The sequence below is a fragment of the Podarcis pityusensis genome (assembly GCF_964106645.2).
Source record: "Podarcis pityusensis genome assembly, chromosome: Z".
Lineage (NCBI taxonomy): Eukaryota > Metazoa > Chordata > Lepidosauria > Squamata > Lacertidae > Podarcis > Podarcis pityusensis.
The window spans coordinates 24,558,671-24,581,500 of NC_138044.1; the positions used below are offsets into that span (position 1 = coordinate 24,558,671).

A 22,830-nucleotide genomic window follows, 5' to 3' on the forward strand; every position below is an offset into this window, starting at 1 on the left:
CTATTGGTAGTGCCAAGGTGACTTTTTAAAGGGTAACATAAATTCATGGTTGCGCTTCGAGGCCCCCAAGCCCTTCCCCTGAAAATAACTTCAAACTGACACGTAATTTTAGTTTAAGTTATTGGGCAAAATTCAGGCCACAACTTTATTGATTACAGCAAAGTGAGCGGTGTTGGCTTAGGCATTGGCAACAGACTATAACTGACTCCTGCCTCTCCGGCTGGAAGTCTGAAAGGGTAAACACCAAATGAGGGAGCAACATCGATGAAGACCAACAAAGCTCACCCCGGGGTTCCTGTGGTCCTGGCATGGCCCTAGCCCCTCAAGTGGACTTTGGACGAGATCCAGGATCCCCAGATTCCTTTACCGGAATACCCTTATTCATGGAGGGGCAGGTGATGGCCGCACCTCCCCTCCCACACACTTCAATAAGCCAATGCCTAACCGCCAAACCTTACAAAGTTGTGACGATTGCTAAGAGGGTAGGCAAAAACCAAGTGGCTACATCCAATCTGCCAAATGGAAAAAATTCCTACCCAGCCCCTGCTCCAAAGCAGGCGACCCAATCCAAAGCAAGGCCAAAGCAGTAGCACCTAAAATTAGGGAGAGAGGGCGGGTGTTCGGCAATGCAATGCAAGTACCCCCAGTTACACCACACCGCTGCTTTTATAGGCCCCAGGAATCACGCCAACTGCCCCAATTGGCCCAAACAACCTGGCATGATCCTGGGGTCCAATGGTTAAGGCTTGGGCCATGCCCGGCAACAACTCTCCCAGCGGGGGTGACTTAGGGGTCCACGCGCAACCAAGACCCTTGTTAAGGAGGATCCCATGTATCAGGTGACATCAATGTCAATACCTAAATGGCACTCCCATATTCAGGGTCAGGATGTCTCTACTACAGAATTTTTCAAGTACAAATGTGGGTCATTACCTTAATATCCTGCTTGCAGTGATGGACTATTTGGATGTTCGTCTCATCCAGCAAAAATATACTTATCTTATGCTCAGAACATATTCCACACCTTTCACAATTCCACTCCTATGCAATTTTATTCAGAAGCAAGCCCAACAGATTTTGATAGCATTTGCTTCCTAGTGACTGTACATATGATTGTTGCAGCCTCAATGAGTGTGACTTAACAAATGCAATAAACTGTGCTATATCCTAATGTAAATTAAAGCACTTAGTTTGCATAGTAAGTTCATTTGACAAAGTAAACCAATAAGATAACTGAAGGGATAAATCAGTTTCACAAAAAACTGTAAGCATATTCATTAATCATTTATATTAAATTATTTAAATCGCTCTAATAATCAAGGTTTTTTTAAGCTTGTATAATAATTTTTTTTGCAGTGCACCCAGTTTATTTATCACTAGACTCACAAATCAATTAGGCATTTCAATTAATGTCCATCCCATTAACTCGACAGCCCTAGTTCAGACTTTACTTGCAAGAATTACTGCAGTTAATTTGGCATGTTTAAGGTGACTTACAACATGAAAAAATACATAACTACAACACAGGAAAAGTAGTCATAAACAATAAATAAAACATTAAAAAATACATACAGCAAATCAAAAAATTTCCACGTAAATCATATGATACAAAATAAAGCTATAAAAATTAATATCAATAAAAGCAATAACACACATCCTCAACAAAAACCCATAAGCAATTCCCCAGCCCAAGAGTCCATTCAACAGCCTCAGCTTTTGTAGCTGGAGTCAGTCTTGGCCCTGCCCTTCCAGGCCTGGTGGAAAAGGGCCTTCAAAGCAGGGGGCAGGTCTTCCAGGACCCACAATCAAGATGGTCTCTGGCTCTGTATGGTGTCCCCTTCCAGTATACCCATTAAGTGTAGAAGAACACAGAAATGGAGAACACTTCCTGTTTGGGTAGATAAAGATTTCCAGGATAACTCTGGGAGCACTTTCATTTTTCCAGAGATCTTTCCAAGGGCCACACTTGTAAGACGTGTAGCTGCACCATAAGTGAACTCTTATGGAGGAAATAATCTATTCTTTGTTTTATTATTTAAAGTATTTTTAGCCTGCTCTTCAACAGGGAGAAAGGGTTCCCAAAGTGTCTTACAACAGTCAGTATGAAGGCCAGAAGTCCAAGGAGTTGTATCATGTAAATGACCTAACTGAAAGGGACTACTGCATATCAGAGGCAGCCCTACACAATAAATTAGGTTAACATAAATTAGGTTAACATAACATAACATACAGCACTTGGTTCCAAGTGACCCACATTAGACCTTTCATGAGCTCCTTACTGTCCAAGAGGTAAGGCGTTCATTCCCAAACCCCATTTGAATACATGTGCTTGCAAACCCCAGGGCAGCTGAAAGGCTCAGAGTAGCAGTTATACAAACTGCTTATTAATATCTTTGTAGTATCCTCAGAAGGCTTGAGAGGAGCGTGGGAGGGAGATACAGTGGACACTCGGGTTGCGAATGTGATCCGTGCAGGATGCACGTCTGCAACCCGCAGCGTCCGCAACCCGCAGCGGTGCGTCTGCGCACGCGCGGGTTGCGATTTGGCGCTTCTGCGCATGCACAAAGCACTATTTAGCGCTTCTGCGCATGCACAACCACTGAAAGCCGGAAGTAGCCCTTTCCGGTACTTCCGGGTTTTGGCGGTCCGTAACCTGAAAAAACGCAACCTGAAGCGTCTGTAATCTGACTGTATGACTGTATAGGGATACAAATAGATAAATCCACTTGGTCCTGCCCCCTTATTAAGACAATTTCCACCAAAACACAGGAAGCCTCCTTCAGGGTTTTCCTAGGCTAGCATCGGACCCCTGTTTGGCTGCTACATATTCTGAAAGATGTTGGCAAGCTTGTGGTCACAATGATACTTCCATTCATATGTGGTGGGAATGTGAAAAATTATCAGCAGTCTATATTCACAAACCATTCTACAGAAACAAACCTATCTCTAACCAAAGACCCAGAATTATCTCTCTTGGCCATCAAAAGTAATATAAATCCCACCCTTGTACACAAGGAGCTGCTAGCTCTCCTGCTAGCTGCAGCCAGCCTTGACATCCCCAAACATTGAAAGTCTGCATTAGGACCCTCTAGGGATGGAAGGCTTGAAAGGGTGTGGGGTGTTGCCTTGCCTGAGCATTTGACCTCTCATAGGAGGATACTAAGAGGAGTTATGAAATGAGACCATTTTGTAGTAGATGGGCACAGCTTGGCTGGGCAGTCTAGTAATGTATTTCCTTCGCAGCTCACTGAACACTAACAGAGGTAAAAAGGGCTGAGCTTTTGCCCACTCATATCATCTGTTTCACTTCTTTTCACTGAGTGTGCTTTTCTTTCCAATAAAGCAAGCAATACAATTTATGGCTACCCAGCCATTTCATCTATTATTGCTAGTTAACCGCCTAGCATGGATCCTAAGATCAGTTAATGTACATTCCCAACAGGAAAGTCTTTCCTGCTTTCCCCCTACAGCCAACTATGCGATTATAATTGTGGGCAATTATCCCCTCCACAAGGAGGAGAATTCTGCAACACTCCAGAGTAGCTTCTCGGGAGCACAGATGGCTTCAATGAGCAGAGGTAGACGAACTAAGAAAACAAAAAGTTAAATAGCATGGAATAACTTTAGAGTGATGCCTTCTCTGTGTGGATTGTCATAGGATGAGTTAGCAGTGAACATTCCCCACACACTTAAAGACTATGGATTAGTGGTGGAACATTTGCTTCACATGCTAAAACTTCCAGGCTGATTCCTGTGTGTCTCTTCAGAGGAGACGCTATGAATGCCTTTCACTCTGGAAGGTGTCATTGGTGAAGGCTCTTTAAACAGGTTAGAAAACAGATTATCTTTTAATTTAAAAATGGGCATTCCAGATGGATTTGGACTTCACATCTGAATTACATGAAAAGCAGAAGAGGGATTGAAGCCTTGTTTGTGGAAATTGCCTTCCAAAGGAATTAGCTTTCTTGTGCTTTTTCATTACAGGAAGTGATCAGGAACTTGGTGAAGAGATATATTGCAGCAATGATAAGAAATTCAAAAACCAATGAAGGATTAACCGAAGAAAACTTTAAGGTAATGATATGATACTGTCATTCCCCACTTAGTGTATTATGGCAGGCGCAACATAAAAATTGTTTGACATTGTAAATATTTGCAGCATGTTCCTATGCATATCAACTCAGGTGTTAAGTCCCACTGAGTCTTATTAGACTCGCTCCTAGATTATTGGGTATTGTCACTTAAATGTCTTCCATTTTTTATTATATTTGTTAGATGGGTTTCTCACAGCAGGACCCAAACTGACTCCTCAGCTAAGAAAATCCAATGAAAAGATTAAAAAACAACAACAGATGAACAGGGGGAGAAAGATTAGGATTTACCAATCCCATCCCTTTAAAAGAGGCCTTCAAAATAAGAACCAAAAATCTGTGTAAAGAGAAAAGTATTTGCCTGGGGAGATAAATCCTGGGGTATAGGAGGAATAGGGAACCTGATGGGAACAGGCAGCACCTTAGCAGGCTCTTAGGAACATAGGAAGCTGCCTCCCACCCAGTCAGATCATTGGTTTATCCAGCTCAGACTGCCAGCAGTTCTCCAGTGTTTCAGTCTCACCTGGCTTCTTTGGGATGCAATGCATGTTCTCTGCCACCACATCACAGCCCTTCTTCCTAGTACCTTTCAGGCCTGGCTCCAATATTGCCATAGGCTTGTGTATGCTTTACCACCTACTAGAACCAAGCGGTGGCTATGGGGAGGAGGCAAGGAAGGCCCTGTGAAAATGTTAAGTGCTGATCATGGTTTGTGTGCATGTGTGTGTGTGTGTTCTTCTGAATGTTAATCTCCTCCCATCAGCTCACAACCTGTGAAAAATTAAATGGTTTGGGGATACTAAGGTTGCAGATACCATCTCACAAGAAGGTTGGTTTTATGCAATGTAGAAGCTGGGCATTTAGTGTGGTGGTACCTAACTTTTGGAACTCTCTCCCATTACACATCAGACAGGTGCTGTCTCTTATTATCTTTTTGGTGCCACCTTTTCCACAAGCCGTTTTCAGTTGAGATTTTTATCCAGTCTGTTTCTGAAATTGTGAGACATCTTTGCTGGTCCCAGGTACTCTATCCTCCCCAGCAAGATTTGTGCATGAAAGACTAAGGAAGTGCATGGTTAATGTTTAGATGAAGGGGCTAAATCATATTGCAGATTTTCTTTTCCTCAACAAAAACTGCTGAACTTCTGTTCCTGATTCTAAATAATGAAAAAGATTTGTTTGCAATTCTTGTACACAGTGATGTGGAAAAATTCATTTGCATAACTTTGAACTTTGCATAGCTTCTCTCAGGAGAGTTCAACCTCTCTCCATTCCCCCACCCCCGTGACAGATAAATCTTTAGAGTTTAACTCATTTTTTCCCTTCCCTGTCTCTCACCCTAGGAATTAAAGCAGGATATCTCTAGTTTCCGGTATGAAGTCCTTGACCTCTTAGGCAACCGAAAACCCCAGCGGAGAAGCTATTCCACCAGCAGCACAGAAGTCTCCCAGAAGGATGACGCTAATGAGGACACTGCTGGAGAAACATCCAAAGCAAAGAGCGTTCCTTTTGGCACAGCCAACAAGAAGAAAGATTTCAACGTGTCGGCTCTGATTAAGACTATGTCTGGGTTCGAAATGGTCAACGAGAAGCCCAAAAGCAATGGGATCAACAAGCGCTCCTTCATCCGCAATGGAAACAGGGTCCAAAGGCTCTCTAGCTCCAAGAAAGAGTCCTTCAAGCGACTGGGCCTCCTTTTTTCCAAGATGAATGGCCACCTCCCAGAGCCAAACTCAGAGCCCATGTACACCATCTCCGATGGGGTCATCCAGCCACACCTCATGTGGCAAGACATTAAGTATTCTCAGATGGCTAAAGAGCGAGACGAGAACTGCTCCAAGAGTGAAATTAACCTCAATGAGGTGGACTACAGTAGGAACGTCAGACATACGGGACAGAGCCAGTGCCCTGCGGTTTGTTCCAGTTCCCTTCACTGTGCTTCCAGCATCTGCACCTCTAATTCCAAACTCATAGACTCCTCTGAGGACGTTTTTGACTCGTGGGGAGACGCCTGTGATTTGTTTAGGAACCAATGGAAAGATGGACAGGAGGAACAGGTTACCACTCGCCTATAAGTACAGCTATTCAGTAACCTGCTGCAGAACATAACTATTACTAGAAACTGTTTGCTATCACGGATCATTCATAGTTAGGAGGTCTCCTCCCCCCCCCCGCCCCGCCATTTTGTCTCTACTGATGAGTGCAGAATTCATATTGTTTTAGCCGCATTCTTAATTCAAATGGCCAAATCCTTTGAACAACACACAAAAATCTATATAATACATTCTAAGGTTGCTTCATACAGTTCCTTTCTTTCTTCTCCTGCAATCTCTTTAGGATTTATATATTTTTGTTACAGAACACTGGAGAACCTCTCAAGCATTTGCTTCTTTTCCAACCTCACCTTGGTTAGTAGCTCTGCTTTGTGCCATTTTACATTCCATTTTTTTCTGGCCGTTTACTGCTCACTAGGATCAGCAGATGCTCAGTGACTTAGCTGGAAGTCAAGAGCCAGGCTGAGACTACAGGCAAGGCTAAGGGTTCAAATATATAATGAGCTTTTCGCTTTCAAGCAATACAACTTCCCATGATTTCAACTCAACTGTATGTCTTTTATTAAGGTTGCATATTGTTTTCTTATTGTAAATTATTACCACAATGAGTTAAAGCTGAGTTCTGGAACTTACTGTTTTCATGCATCAGATGTTTTTCAAAATATTCTGTTTTCTCATCCCTCCGCGTGCACCCCTCCATCCGGATATAGTAGTATGCCATTGCAATTGTCCCAGGGAAATAGCAAACCCTCCCCCCACAAATGCTATTCAGCATGTTTGACATCCAAACACATGTCTATATTTTACATAACAATGGGGTTAGTGTGGATTTAAGCAAATATACTTCATTCACACATCCTAAAACAACATGTGAAACAAACCACAGCCATCCTTTGAATTTTTTGAAATCTCCAACCAAATAATGTGTACAGAATGCATATACTAGGGGAAAGTGTGCATATGAATGCATATATTAGTGAAAACACTACACCCAAATGCATTATGTTTGTGGAAATTGCTTGCAAGAATACGTGTATTAGGAAAACTTGCATACAAAAATGTGTATTAGGAGAAATATGCACTAAAATGCTGAAAATTTTTAAAACTTAAGAAACTGATGTGGAAATGTGAATAACTGAACTTTAGATTGAGGAAAAAATGAGAAACTAAAACTGAGAGCTTTTCCCATCCCTAAGCTGACACACCAGCATTTTTAGGCAATGAGCTAATCAGTGCATCCAGAGCAGAGGACCTCTTGCAAGTGATTATTATTATATTGCATTTGTTAGTCATTTTATACCAAAAAAAAAAAAAGTTTCAAAGTGACTTAACACCAAAATAAAATACACACAATTTAAAAACAAAACACAATACCAAATTCCTAAAATGCTCATCCATGAGTACAATAAGGACAAATCCTGCCCTTCCCCACTGAAAGAAAAGCAAGGCAAGCCAAACTTAACCAACAGAAGCCTGAGCAAATGAAAATGTCTTAGCCTCGTGCCTAAAAACTAACAATAATGGCACCAGGCACATTTCCCTTGGGACAGCATTCCACAAGTGTTGAGGGCACCACTGAAAAAGCCTGTTATTGTGTCATCAGCTTCTGTACCTCCCTTGGATGAGACACATGGAGAAGGGATTGACAGTACAGTTTTGCCACACACAATTTCTCAGGTGTTATATGAAACATCATATTCCTGTGTTCTGATTGCACAGCCCTGGATTATAATATTTGAGCCTGGGTTGAGTACTGCTGTTAACCACCTCACCCCTAGATAAAAGGCTTTTGGGATGGGGAGGAGAATACAAACCTAGCACATTTGCAGCTCCTGCTGTGACTTATAAAAATTGAATTGTCAGCAGATGACATAGTGGTCCCTATCCAGAGAACTCACAGATAAAGAGTTTTGTGCATACACACATGGGAAATAGAGAGAACCCCATAGTCCTCGTAAGCAGGGCTGGAGCCCCTTGATTAGCAGAGGTCATTATATACCCCTTCCAGCAATCCCAGGGCTATATTTTGCCACCCAAATTGATCTATTTCATGAGATCACACCTGTAAAACAAAGTGTCTGCCATGTAGTACTGACCATTTCACAGTTAAGGAGCACATGTGTTCAGGCCCAAAATCAAATAGAGAACTTTAAAGCAAGGTTTCTCTGTTTCATACGAACTGAAAACTCACCGCATTCATAACTGTGAGCAAACATCTTACCTTATCTGGATTAACACTTGATAAGGCTTCTGAGTGGGGCTATTGGGAGTTGAACTCCAAAACTTCTGGAAGGCACCAGGTTAGTGAAGCCTGTGATGGAAACAAAGTTCAGTGTTATTCAGAATCAATTCCTTACCCCCATGATTTAGCAACTCTATATAGTGGCCTTCCAGTCCCAGAGATCTGCCTTTCCTGAAAGTTGCATGGCAAGCTTGCCTATATTGCTCTCATTGGGTAGGTTTGCCAAAGTCTTTCAGATGACTGCTCCGTTTTGAACCATTCATTGCATTTATCAGGAAAGGAGTCAGATTCTGTGCTGGCTTGTATTCCTTGCTATATTGATTCTAGAACAGCATTTCCATTCCTGGATATTTAAAGTGCTTGTTCTGGCACAGTAGCTTACCCTTTCTGAACACTGCTATTCACAACAATATTCAGCTGACGCACTTACAACATGGGTAAAGTCATTGCCATACATCCTTCTCCAGTTCTGCAAGCTGTGAGAAGCTCCAGGGCTAATACCTCAGGGTTTAGTTTCCTTTGGACGAAAGCACACTTGAGGCTTCAGGTGCCTTTGTAATATTTGCTTTATTTACAAATATGTAAGCAGAACATAGTGAAAGCAAACAGCCTCCTATGAGCAGCTGCAAATCCTGCATCAGATCCCCAGAGGACAAATTGTTCAGCCCTACAAAGCTGCATCTCCCAGTTGCTGCTAGAAATGCTCAGATTTCTATTTCTCCCTCTGTCCAATTTAAATTGCCAACTGGATTTTGTCCTCTTTCTGTTATTCTCACACCCTCCTGCAAGCAGAAGCCACCCCTGTAGGTAAATTACCCATTTAGGAAGGAAAAAACATTCAAGGTATGACACAAGGCTAGGCTACACCCAACACACACACTTCACCCCATTGACTGCTGCTTCCAGGAGTGGGGAAACTCACCATGCAATATTCATGTATTCACATATTTTGCATTACTAAATATGACTGAGGGGTGAGGCACCAGGGAACTGGAGGGATCTGCAGCTTCCTGTAGCAACCAAAATGCAAAGTTCTGAGTAATACAATTTCAATAGCCATGGTAAGAATGACACCAAATGTTTCAAATATCCATTTTATTATTGCATCCCAGGATTTATCATTAGCAAGCACACCTTAATGGGATTACAGTGTTGTCTGCAACAATTTCCGAGACTAGCTTGATAACAAGATCAAACACGTCCAATGTTCAACTTCACTGCAGGTATGTGGCTTTTCTTTTCTTTTTACATTCTTCAGGGAGTAGGTCTAGTAGAATAGGTTACAACAATCTTGCATTACTTTTGCATTAACAGGAATATTTAGAGTTGTCTGCATTACCATTTTCCATTTTCAAAAAACCTACCAGTTTTTAAAATAGGGATGCCCCATTTAATAACAACAGCAGCAACAACAACAATAACTTTATTATTTGTACCCCACCCATCTGACTGGACTGCCCCAGCCAACCAGGGTGGCTTCCAATGTATATAAAAACATAGTAAAATGTTAAACATTCAAAAAAATCCTATACAGGGCTGCCTTCAGGTGTCTTCTAAAGGTTGTATACCTACTTATCTCCTTGGCTCAGGATTCACATAACTCTATACCCTCCAACATTTCTCCAATGAAAACAGGGACATCCTAAGGAAAAGTGGAACATTCTGGGATCAAATCAGAAACCAGGACGACTTCTCTAAATTAGGGATGTCCCTGGAAAATAGGGACACTTGGAAGGTCTGCAGTCAGTGTAGGCAATACTAAGCTAGATGGACCACCTGTCTGACTCAGGATTAGGCAGCTTCCTATGTTCCTATGTTGATGAGCATCTGGGGGCTGTTAGAACTGCAGATGAACAGCTGGAGCATAGAAGTGGAAGGAACACTCTCTTTCTAAAAATGGCAAGAGATCAAATCACAAGAGCACTATTCAAACCAGTCCATCTCATCTAGATTGTCCGCCTGTCATGTATGGTCTGGTCTGGATTCAGACCAGGCCCACGTCTCCCAGCCCACCAATATAACTGTTCCTATGGTGGTCATTTTCACAAAAAAACATAATCTGGTGGAATACAATGGTTAATTTCCTGCTTAGTCCAATTACTAGATAGCTACATCCTTAAACTCTGTGCATCTATTATAAAATATCCCCAACTGTACATAACATCTTTCAAGCTAGAATTTGGATTAGGAACATGGTATATTACTTAAAACCAAGTCAAATCTGTCAGGGATAATACTGTCTACACTGATAGCAGTTCCCCATGGTTTCCAGACAGACCTGCTTGCTGATATTAGGCACTGAAACTGGCACTAAGTTTCCCCCTACAAAGCATGCACTGTACCCTTCAGCGACAAACCTTCCCATGATACAGTTTATCTAAAGGTATCTCAAAATCTCTTACTTCCTGAAGGACAAAACCATCTCTTCTTACTGTTCTGTTGTGAACAGCCCTGTGATCTTTGAATGAAGGGCAATATACACATTTGAATTAATAATAATAATAATAATACCCAAGGAAGAAAAAAAATCACCTGCACAGCAACTGTGAATGCATAACATTTGACCTTTCAGGTCACCTGGTGCTGGCTGGGCCCCAAGAGCTTTACCTGGCAAACTAACAATGCATTATATGGGTAGATGAATCTTGCAGCAGTCAGAACTAGTTGTGGATAAATTCCAAGGCATCTGAATTATTAAGCACCTCACTTCTCAACAAAAACATCATGCAAAGCCGAACCAGCCGAGAGGCTTAGAATGCTGTTGCTCCTAGATATCAAATGAAGCATCTTGATTTTTTTGGTCCAGGAGCCTTGCTCAAGTATCTGCAAAATCTAGAACAACTCTCTCCACTCCCCCCGACACACATTCTAATTTTTGCAGCAACCCACTGCAAAGTTATATTTAAACAAAAGAATTAGTGGGCTCAGTGTAGTGTGTAACAAGAAACTAGAACAATTTTTCATGTCTTTCATTAATACCATGTTTTCAATAATTAATTTCATTTAATTAATTTCATGTTTTTCATTAATTCCAGAAATTAATAAATGCTGTAGTCTAACAGCAAACTTTATGCTCAAGTTTTAAATAGACCATGTACTCTGCTGGGATGTGAGGAACATTCATTGTCAGATCTTACTCATCTACTAGGTAGAAGGCAGCAGAAACTGGCTGCAGAGCTCAGTTCTTAAGGAATCATCTATAGCTGCTAAGTACTGAAGATGCTATCTACTGTTTATTAAATTTCTATACCCCCCCCTTCATCTGAGGATCACAGGATTGTTTACAATATAAAAACACAAAAACACATATCATTTTTTTAAAAATAGGTTGGTGGAGGAATTTTTGGCCATTTTGATTTTGGCAAAGGAGGAGCCACTTCCTGGGCAGGTTTGAATGATGGACAGATACCATAACAGAAACAAGAGGTTGTGTTTACATAAGGACTTAAGGAGGGGGATGGGCAAGGGATGTAAGGGTAACTTACTCAGGGAGGTAACAGGCCAGATGTAGAAGAGCCTGTGTGTAATCTGATCTGGGACATGCTTAGGAATTTGGGAGAGGATATGGTCAGTTTCATCAGCAACCTAACTCTGTGTTGAGAAATGCATTGGTACTTATGAGGATGGGGGAAGCAGAACAAATAGCATAAATAGCCCTCCCCTCCCACACATCCAGTTCCTTTGATTCCAACAGCTTCCCCAGCAGCATCCACTGGGACCCACACTGAGGAGCTGCTGAGAGTTTCACAGGAGCAGCTGAGAGTTTCACAGGACCTTCAAAATTAACAGAGGGGCCCGGTTGTTTTGGATGCTCCAGGGGTTGTGGCTTTGGGAAGTCCTAATCTCTTGTGGAGACCCACAAAGCGGACTCCCATTGGGAAATCAGTTACTGTAACCCAGTAATTAATCAATATTGGAGCATCTGTAAATGTTGTGAATCCAGCTTGGGTAAACAAAGGAAAGGATGCAGGAACAACAGTCAACCTAAAAGGGTGGTGAGTTTCATGGATCTTCTTAGCCTAACCTACTTCCCATGGACTGCAAGAAGATCAAACCTATCCATTCTTAAGGAAATCAGCCCTGAGTGCTCACTGGAAGGACAGATCGTGAAGCTGAGGCTCCAATACTTTGGCCACCTCATGAGAAGAGAAGACTCCCTGGAAAAGATCCTGATGTTGGGAAAGATGGAGGGCACAAGGAGAAGGGGACGACAGAGGACAAGATGGTTGGACAGTGTTCTCGAAGCTACAAACACGAGTTTGACCAAACTGCAGGAGGCAGTGGAGGCAGTGGCATGCTCTGGTCCATGGGGTCACAAAGAGTCGGACACAACTAAACGACTAAACAACAACAACCTACTTCATGGGGTTGTTGTGAGGCAGGGAAATGGGCAGGGAGAGCCATGTACACCATATTTACCTGCTTGGAGGAATGGTGAGATTTAAATAAAATAAATGCATACTTTAGCTTAATTGTAAACTCTAAAACCAAGGCATTGTCCTGGCACAGAATTGAAGGAAAGGCCACTGTTATGAGTATATTTCACTGGCGACGAGGATGGGATTCCGCTGAGCTCACTGCCACACACAGCACCGCAGCACCGCCACCTGCCGCACCGCTGCCTCGCACCGTGTATCCAGGCTTCAGCTCCGGGACACAAGGAACTCAGAATGGCAACCGACAGCAGCTTCTCGCCGGTCAACCCAGCATCTGGAGACTGGGAAGCATACGCCTCCCGTTTCACCTTCCTTCTAGAAGCCAAAGGGGTCACTGACGAAGAAGATGCCAAGAAGAGGGCGATATTCTTCAGTGTCTGCGGAGAGGAGACGTTTGAAATCGCCCGGGATCTCCTTGCGCCTGAAGACGTCGCTACTGTTCCATACAAAACAATAATGGAACAGCTGAAGGGGCACTTTTCGCCGCAGTCCTCAGTGGTGGCTCGTCGAAATGCCATCTACGCAAAGCGGCAAGCCCCTGGGGAAACCATAACTGGGTTTGTGACCTCTCTCCGCCAAGCCGCCCGGTTCTGCAACTTCTCAGAGCTGGAGAACATGCTTCGTGACCGCCTCGTCGGTGGCCTGAAGGATGAGAAGCTGCAACGACGCCTCTACGCTAAGAAGGACCTAACGTTCCAGGTCGCTCTGGAGGAGGCCCTGGCAACGGAAGCTGCCAAGAGGTCGACGCAAGAGGCACGGCCGAGCCTGCCATCCCAACCGAGGGTCCACCACGAAGACCTCAGCAGCAGCAGCCCTGGGCCAGAATTCGCTGGCTACACAACCCGCAAACATGAACTGTCGGCCCACAAGGGGTGCCTGTTATGGGGAAGCAGGGTCGTTGTTCCCCAGCCTCTCCGCAAAAGGGTCCTCACAGCCCTACACGAGACACACCCAGGGGTAGTAAGAATGAAGGCCCTTGCCAGGAGTTGTGTGTGGTGGCCAGGGATCGACGGAGAGATAGAGGCCTGGGTCAAACACTGCCAGGCCTGCCAAGAATCCCGCCCAGATCCCCCAAGGGCCCCAGTCCAGTCCTGGGAGTCCGCCCGAGCACCATGGTCACGCCTGCATGTGGACTTCGCTGGCCCCTTTCAGGGGAAAACTTTCTTCATAGTGGTGGACTCCTACACCAAATAGCTGGAAGTCGCACTGGTACCGTCCACTTCTACATCTGCAGCCATCCGGGTACTATGCAGGCTGTTTGCAACCCACGGGCTCCCTGACACTCTCATCTCAGACAACGGGACTGCATTTACGTCAGGAGAATTCCAAACCTTCACAGCGCAGAACGCCATCCGCCACATCCGTTCGGCGCCGTTCCACCCTGCCACCAATGGCCAAGCAGAACGCATGGTGCGGACCACCAAGGACACCCTTCGCCGCATGACGCAAGGGGACTGGGAGTACCGCCTTGCCACATTCCTTCTAGCACAGCACAGCACCCCCAGCTCAACGACTGGCTGGAGCCCCGCTGAACTACTAATGGGTCGGCGCCTTGCAATCAGATTGGACCGCCTTCACCGTGATAGAGCTCAGGATGAGGTAGTGGTGGGGGAAGGCAGGAACCCCCGGACCTTCGAGGCCCAGGACCCAGTGTATGCAAAGAATTTTGGGGCAGGCCCAGCATGGGTACCCGCCACAGTCACCAGGGTCACTGGCCCCGTGTCGTACGAGGTGCTAACAGATGGGGAGCAATGCTGGCGCCGCCACTGCGACCAGATACGGCGACGATTCCCAGGAGAAAACCAGGAGGAGGAAAGGTCAGAGGAGTCCCAAGGGAACAGAGGGGCAGTGAGGCCCATAGAGCAGGAGGGGCCAGCAGGAAAGGCAGAATCAGTAAATACAGAGAGGACCCGCGAGGCCGAAAGGACACCGGAACCAGAACCACGACTGAGCGAGCCGGTTGCGCCAGACCAAACAGGCCCATCACCGCCAGCATCCTTGGAACACGAGCCAGAACCTGAACCCCGGACCAGGGAACACCACAGGCCGCAACGCACACGTAGGCCGCCGGTGTACCTCGAGGACTATGAATGCGACCTCCCGAGCAGGACTGGAACTTAGAGGGGAGGGGTGTTATGTACTGAGTTGAATAGGATCCAAACTGCAGCAGTCTGATTGGTCCTAGAACAATAGGATTCAGAATGCAGCAGTCTGATTGGTCCTAGAACAATGCAGCAGTATGATTGGTTGGCAGGAACCACTCAATCATGCTCCAGATATAAGTGAATCCACAACCTGATTGGCTTACAGTAGAATTCCAGAATTAGCCAATCATGTGCAGCCCATTGTGTAAATAATGTATATAAAGCAGATACTTTGAGGGGACTTTCATTCATTCCTCCTCACCACTATGAGCTGAATAAAGAGCATGAAATCACTTTGCGACTCTGAGTATATTTCAGCCACCTTGGCCTCTGCCACTGGCCTGATGACTATATACGGACCACTGGAAAGCTGTTTCTGGGAAGAATATAACAGCAAAGGAAAAGACAAAATGGCCCCATCCGTTGCCCAAAGGGGAAGCCGCAGGGAGCTTGCTTTCCCACTCACTGCCAAAAAAGAACAATGTGCTCTCAACAACCACCTGGCCTGGGTCTGCAGACCTAGTTTAAAATCTAGAGACAAATGAATGAAAACACCACATAGGCATGTGTCCTGCAAACCCACAGACATTTAAATTCTTCAGGCGAAGTTGCACTAAGGCAATTCTGTTCAGTATCTTATCCAGAACAGTGAATTACAGCTATAAATACAGCTCAACTGTATACTCAAACTTGTCCCAGTAACTATAAAACAAAGCTGACACCAGAGTCTTGCTGCCACTTCTGTTACTCTGAAGCTTCCTAAAATAGGAAGGACTTAGGTTTTTCTGCACCCCTGCTAGGGATGGGGAGAAATTACCGTAGATTCAGTTTGCATTTAAAGGCAAGCCTATGTAATAGACACACAAACAGGAACACAGCCAGCCTTCAAAATTTGCACTCCAAATCTTGTACTTTTCTCCATCCAAGTAATGTGTACAAAAGTATGTATACAGCAAGTCTGCAACTTATGGGCATTTAACTTGTGTACATTCAAGCTTTAGGTGCTTGGCAAATTAAAAAGGGGGAAAGACTTCCGGGGTGGGTGGGAAGACTTTGACAGCCCCACTCACCATTGCACCTAATGTGTTTTTGACCAAATGCAATGTTGGCTTTACATGCAATTCCTGGAACGCGGCCCCTGCATAACTGTACTAGGGCAAAGTGCATAGGGTAAAAAAATGCATCTTAGTAAACATGCAAAAATGCATTATATTGGGAATAATGGGCTTTGCAAAAAATGTATTTTAGACAAAACTGCATTCACAGATATGTGCATTAGGCTAAAATAGCAGTAAGATGCTGATGAATTTTCATGGGATTTAAAAAAATATTATCAAACTGATGTGGAAATGCGGAGACCTGAACTTGTGTTTGGGGAAATAAAACCAAAGGTGACAGACTTGCCCATCTCTCACCTGCTCTTTCACCATCCAGAAAATCCAGATGAATTTCTCTTCCAGGCTCCTTCACTCAGTGAGAGACAACCAGACTAATTTTGGGTTGTAGTTTTTTAAATTTGCTGCTTATTAGTGCACTTTAATCCCCAACCATTAGTGCAGTAATTCTTTCCCACAATATATAGACTTTCCCGTCCTCAATATAATAAATCATTATGTCAAATGAAACATATAAAAGAAACACAGGAATGCTTGGCAACTGGAAATTTCTTCTTTTACGGATAACTAGTTGCGCCATGTGGTGCCCTGGATGTGACCTCATTGGGAATGGCACGGCATTCATGGTGCAAATGCATTACCTGGTAGCTGGCACCATGCTGTGGTACAAAAATAGGGTTCTGGGGTTCTTCAAAAAAAGTAGACTATGAGCAGGAACTTGCGATTCTGACAAGGATCCTGCACCCAGGAGAGAGAGAGGCAGGGGAGAGAGATATTCAACATATAACAGTGGATAGTATTTCTCAAGCCCTTTTATTTTGTAAAAGAAGCTGATAATTAAGAAAAGCATTGGAAAACTATCTACTTTGTCACCAGAGATACAAACTGATTAAATAGCTTTTCGTTGATTAATTGCCTAACTTTTAAAAGTAAAACGTTCATGAAGACGCCAAAGAGAAATGTGGTCTATTATCAATTAACAAAAACTACAAACCAGTGTTAGAGACAGACTTCAGGTTTTTTTTTTTACATCCCCTAAACAGCCTGAAAAAGACATGGAGACTCTACTCCCAACTCCCCCTCATTAAAAATCGCCTGATGGATAAGCTAAATTTGGTGAATTTATCTGATTCAATCTTGCAGCCCAATGCACAATGTATTGTAATTTGCATAGCTGATAAACATCAGTAGTCATGATAGTTAACATTCCTGCCAAAATGTGTATTTGCAGAATGACTCACGGTAGAATCTAAGCAAGGCACTGGCTTTATTATTATGATTATTAGGCAAAGCCACAAAATTAGATTGTTTTTAGTAATGGCAAAGTACATAGCTAATACCCAATCTAGTCACCCCAACGATTTAACGGCTCTATGCGCTTTAAGGTGTGCCAACATTTCCCTTAACATACATTAAGAGATATTTCTTTGGGTCAACTGCTGCCCAGTTGCATGGATGTTTCTCCCAAAGATTTTCTTGTTTTCTTTGTCTCTCCCCACACCCCACACCCCGGCTATTACTCTTGATAGAAAAAGCTGTTTTCTCCTCCCAAAGGGGAAAAATATGGATAGTCTTAGAAATCAGAAACTAGCAAGAATCTTAACTGGATAATACAAGTGGGTCTCTAATCCAAAGTAATTACTCCTCATAATTAGCAAAGTCTGACTGCTCCATTGTGTGTATGGTAAAGGTAAAGGTAAAGGTAAAGGGACCCCTGACCATTACGTCCAGTCATGGACGACTCTGGGGTTGTGGCGCTCATCTCGCTCAGGGGAGCCGGCGTACAGCTTCCGGGTCATGTGGCCAGCATGACTATGCCGCTTCTGGCGAACTGATTACCAGGTTTACCCCTGGTCTTAGTGCTCCCAAGATCAGCAATGCAGAATCTCAGGCTCCTCTGTCCAGTGCTTGGGGGGGGGTGTCTCTCCACAGGTCACCTTTCCTCATTACCCCAGTCCCAGTGCTTTTGTCCCAGCTTGAACTGTGATCATGCCCCTTTGCTTGCCAAGAGCGAGAGACAGAGACAAAACCAGTGACTTCTGCATGGCTGGAATGTAGCCTACTGTAGAAATGGGCACGCTGATTGTTCTACCCACCTTTGCCTCTAGCCCTGCCCACCACTGGCATGCAGCCCTTGCACCTAGATCTTGTCCTAGAGTAATAACACTCCCCAGTTTACTAGGGCTTAGCTGCGCCAAGACAATGAGAAACACACACCCTATACTCTACCTTGCTTAAACTAGTTACTCTACCCATTGAGAAAAGTCTTTCTAAGAGTCTTTGGTGGAGAACCAAAGCTCTGAGTACTTTTACATGCATTGAGTAAGGGAATGTGCTGTGTCAGATGAGAATGCCAATGCTTCTGCATCACTGCATGCATGCCAATGGAGTTACAGATATTGACCTCGCGTTCTGCTGTCCACAGGGATTTCAAGAAAACCACTTCCCCCTACCTTTAGTGGGAGCCCAAGGTGCAGATGAACCAAATGGATGGAAAGTGCCCGTTGGATGGAGCGATGGCACGTTGCCAACATCACAGGATCTGAGCAGTTCTGGCGATAGTGCTTTGAAGGTCAAGGCAAGAAAAACAAGTTTTAGATAGATATGTGATTGCAGGCTAACTCCATTCAACAGCTACCAAAACTTTGCCAGTGAGTTCTGTTCCATATTATAGATTTGCTCTATAATATGCTCCGTTACTTCCGGGTTGCCGCGGAGCACAATTCAAACACGCTCAACCTGAAGCACATTCAACCCGAGGTATGACTGTACCCCATTGCTCTCCTGTTGGTTTAGGACCACATGAAAAGTTCCCTCAATCGCACAATGTGAAACAAGCCACAGAGGCAACAGGCAGGGTGCATACACATGAGAAACATGAGGGCTACATCAGAGGCCAAGAAGCAAGTCAGCGGCTTATGTCCAAGAACAAATCAAAGCAAGACATGAAACTTGTTGCTTATATTTCTTATTAATTTATGTCACTACTTTCTAATGTTGTTTCATGATTACAAGGTAATGTTGTTTGCTTAGTAGGATATATTTTATGCACAGAAACTATTTTTTATAGCATTACTGGCAATAAAATTAAAATTCTTGGGTTTTCTGAGAGCAGTTTATGTGCTTTTTAATCAAACGTAGATTTACCAAGCTAAATGTTGTCCAGTCACATAAATACTGGCAGATTTGAATTCCTCACACCCCAAACCACATTTTTAAGACCCCTCATTGAAGAAATTTGCAAAAATTAAGTTTCACTGCCTAGAATGGCAGTGCTCTACCCCAGAGAGGTAGAGAGGCCCTTCAGCCAAGCCATCTAACAAGAGTTGACATTTGCCCAACCCCTTTACCAGAACTGTCTTCTAAATAGACCTGGAATCAAAATGTGATTTTAAGGAGGAAAATGGTGTAGAAGTATCAAAATTAAAACTGAAGTGATTTTCTTTAAAAAAGCACTTACTTAAACGCCTAAATTGTAGAAGAATTGCACAACTTTCGGGTCTGAAGAGGATGCAGTGATTAGATATCCCCCCAAGTACATGAATGAACAAACAACTGCTTCAGAGATCCAGTGAGGTGCAATGGTTAGAGTGTCAGATTATGATGGTGGAGTCCCAGGTTAAAACTCCTACTCAGCCATGAAGTTCACTAGGTGACCCTGGGCCAGTTACATACAGTGGTACCTTGGGTTACATACGCATCAGGTTACATACGCTTCAGGTTACAGACTCCGCTAACCCAGAAATATTACCTCGGGTTAAGAACTTTGCTTCAGGATGAGAACAGAAATTGTGCAGCAGCGGCACAGCAGCAGCAGGAGGCCCCATTAGCTAAAGTGGTGCTTCAGGTTAAGAACGGTTTCAGGTTAAGAACGGACCTCCAGAACGAATTAAGTTCTTAACCCGAGGTACCACTGTACTTTCTTTCAGCCTGGGATCCTAACATGATTATATGACCCTACATGTGAACAAGAAGGAGGCTTTCCTAAAAAAAATTAAAGTGGAAATAAAGATGGACCAGTACTTGTGGTTACTTTATTAACCTAATAAAATTAACTCAATGGCCCCCACACTCTGTCCTACATTAACCCCCCCCCCCCAAAAAAAGGATTCTCTCACTCCTTGATAAGATAAGATAGAGGGAAATAACTATACACAGAAATGCTCTTCCAATCGTCCTCACACACCCCACCAGCAGCAAAGTGAGGGGCTGTGTAGAAAGCGATTAGGCAGCAATAATTTCACTAGGTAATTGTTTTGCTTTTACAAAAAGGGGAAGGCAATTAAGAAACTTATCTGAGGACTTAATGGGAAAATGCACAGGGAAGAAAAGTAGGATGACCCAAATGTATAAATTAACCCGAAGATGGAGAATTAAAAGGAATCTCAGATAGTTCTGGGCCAGCAATTTGGAAACTGCTATATTGGGCATAATCTGGTGCAAAATGTATAACTCAATTAAGGAGATTTCCTGTGGCTTGCCTTTAAGAAAGCTGGAGCCAAACTATGGGTACCACTGGTATATAACTCTAGCAAGATTAAATAAGGTCTTTAAACACTGATGGAAGAACTCAGCATCAATAACTTGTCACAGATTTAAATGTTCTCTCTTTGATAGTGATGCCATCATATTCAGTCTTGCTGGGTTCAAGGGATTTGTTTCATTTGTTTGTTAGATTTTTATACTGAACTATTGGGAAGATAATCATCAAGGTCAAAATACTATTCAAAATCTTTTTATAGCCACATAGGTTATTCTTTGGTTAGCTCTGGAGGTCTGTATCAATAGCAACTAGAAAATTGGCTTAGTAAAGTACTGGACTACACAGAAACTGACAAGCTGAAAAGTGAGAAGGCAGGCATAGATTTGGGATCTTGGATTGGAAAGAAATGAATTTTTACAAGTTGTGAAAACAATGTGTGATAACCAGTGTTAATCATACTCAGAGTAGACTCACTGAAATAAAAAAATGTGACTCAATTCAATGGGTCTACTCAAGAGTATCATCTAGTTCAATATGCCCAATAAGCAGAGAATCTCCGTGATGAAGGCAATCAATAAACTGTTTGGATTGCTGACTGCTTGTGCCCAACATATCCAAAGCAACCAAATTCACTCATTTTCCTTGAACTCACTGACTGTTTTTCCTATCAGAAATCAATCTCTGCCCTGGATCCAGAAATTAAGCTCTGGTAATCTGTGGTTTCCTTGAGGAAATATTCTCCACCCAGCAGAAAGAAACCATTGGTGAATTAAACCACTATAAACTTGAAATTTATCTGAATAATAGGATGTGTGAACCAATATAGGTGCATTGATAAACAGAGATAGATGGGAAGCCTTATTCTTAATGTGCTCCCCATTTCTAAGGGACAAGAAGTCCCAGGGAACACTGGAAATCAATGGTGTATAATACACATTTTGTTTACAAACACAGGAGCAGAGCATATGAGAAGCACATCTGCACACCTTCAGCAGGCTGCCATTTCATAACAACTGCATCCAATTCCCAGGGACAGCCCTTACCCCCTGCAATTGTTTAACCTTTAGCCAAATCCCATATTCAAACCAGCAAAACTGACTTCACAGAGGAAAGCAGCCGCTGCTTTCCCCCTTCTTTATTTAGTGAGTTCACGGGAAAAGGAAGAACCTAACAAGGAGAGGGAAGCAACTCCTGTTCATGGTCTCCAGCCCATGCTACCTTTCCCACAATGCCATTCTGTCTTGATCTCACATTAATCTGCAAATTCTCCTTATGCAGACACTTGCATTTAACTGTACATAATTTTTAAAAATGCATACTTTTCTCCCAAAATATCCACTTTTAAATGTATTTAGTGCTTTTCCAGCTGCACTGGCTCCCAGAGGAGTACAGGGTCAGATTTAAGGTGCTGCTTTTGACCTTTAAAGCCCTTCACGGCCTAGGACCCTCGTACCTACGGGACCGCCTCTCCCAGTATGCCCCACGGAGAGCCTCAAGGTCCATAAATAGCAACACCCTAGTGGTCCCGGGCCCTAAGGAAGTTAGATTGGCTTCAACCAGAGCCAGGGCCTTTTCAACTCTGGCTCCGGCCTGGTGGAACGCTCTGCCTCATGAGACCAGGGCCCTGCAGGATCTGATTTCTTTCCGCAGGGTCTGTAAGACAGAGTTGTTCCGCCTGGCCTTTGGCTTGGAGCCAATTTGATTCCCTCCCCCTTTCTTTTTTCTTTTTCCTTTCTCCTCCTGTGATGAGGCTGCATTTTAATATTTTAATGTTTCAATATTTTAATGTTGTATTTTAATATTGTTTTTAAGTTGTATTCATTCAACTTTTATTATTGCTTGTTAGCCGCCCTGAGCCCGGCCTTGGCTGGGGAGGGTGGGGTATAAATAAATATTATTATTATTATTTTAATGCATTTGAATACTCGGGAAGTGCCAAGGCTGGCAGACAACTAAGCTGGAATCCACACTGGAAAACGTAGATTGGTTTTTTACTGGAACTCACAAGTAACAAGTTCTTCAAGCGCTTCAAGGGGTTATTAATTTGTTTGGCTTTGCTTTATTATATATTCTGTGTTTTCAATTTTGTATTTTTATGTGGAAGTCTGATCTTTCGCGACGCTGTACAGATCTAGCCTCATGTTTTGATGTTTTGAACGGCCCTGTGGTCTTCGAATGAAGGATGGTATACAAATTTAGTAAGTAAAATAAAAATAAATACTTCCCACACCTAAAATTGTCTCCATCCACCACCCCTCCCCAAAT

The 22,830-nt window shown here is 43.4% G+C and overlaps 1 protein-coding gene and 1 long non-coding RNA gene across 9 annotated transcripts in view; one reads left to right on the top strand and one right to left on the bottom strand.

The window, feature by feature from the left end:
- TRPC5 (transient receptor potential cation channel subfamily C member 5) overlaps positions 1-8,360 on the top strand; it is a 171,756-nt gene extending 163,396 nt beyond the window's left edge. For all 6 annotated transcript variants that reach the window (XM_080989756.1, XM_080989757.1, XM_080989759.1 and 3 more), the window contains 2 exons: positions 3,985-4,074; positions 5,435-8,360. In XM_080989756.1, the coding sequence (XP_080845882.1) occupies positions 3,985-4,074; positions 5,435-6,166 (822 nt within the window). In that variant the 3' untranslated portion in view covers positions 6,167-8,360. The remainder of the gene's footprint in view (positions 1-3,984; positions 4,075-5,434) is intronic.
- LOC308468066 lies at positions 1,034-22,352 on the bottom strand. 3 transcript variants are annotated; one of them, XR_013981434.1, is made up of 5 exons: positions 21,885-22,352; positions 18,536-18,646; positions 8,367-8,456; positions 4,967-5,118; positions 1,034-1,884 (listed from the first exon to the last, which is right to left on the bottom strand). It is a non-coding gene; the product is annotated as an uncharacterized lncRNA (long non-coding RNA). The 3 variants fall into 3 exon arrangements; XR_013981435.1 differs by lacking the exon at positions 21,885-22,352 and adding an exon at positions 21,609-21,859; XR_013981436.1 differs by lacking the exon at positions 21,885-22,352 and adding an exon at positions 19,543-19,646.
- Positions 22,353-22,830: the final 478 nt, after the last annotated feature.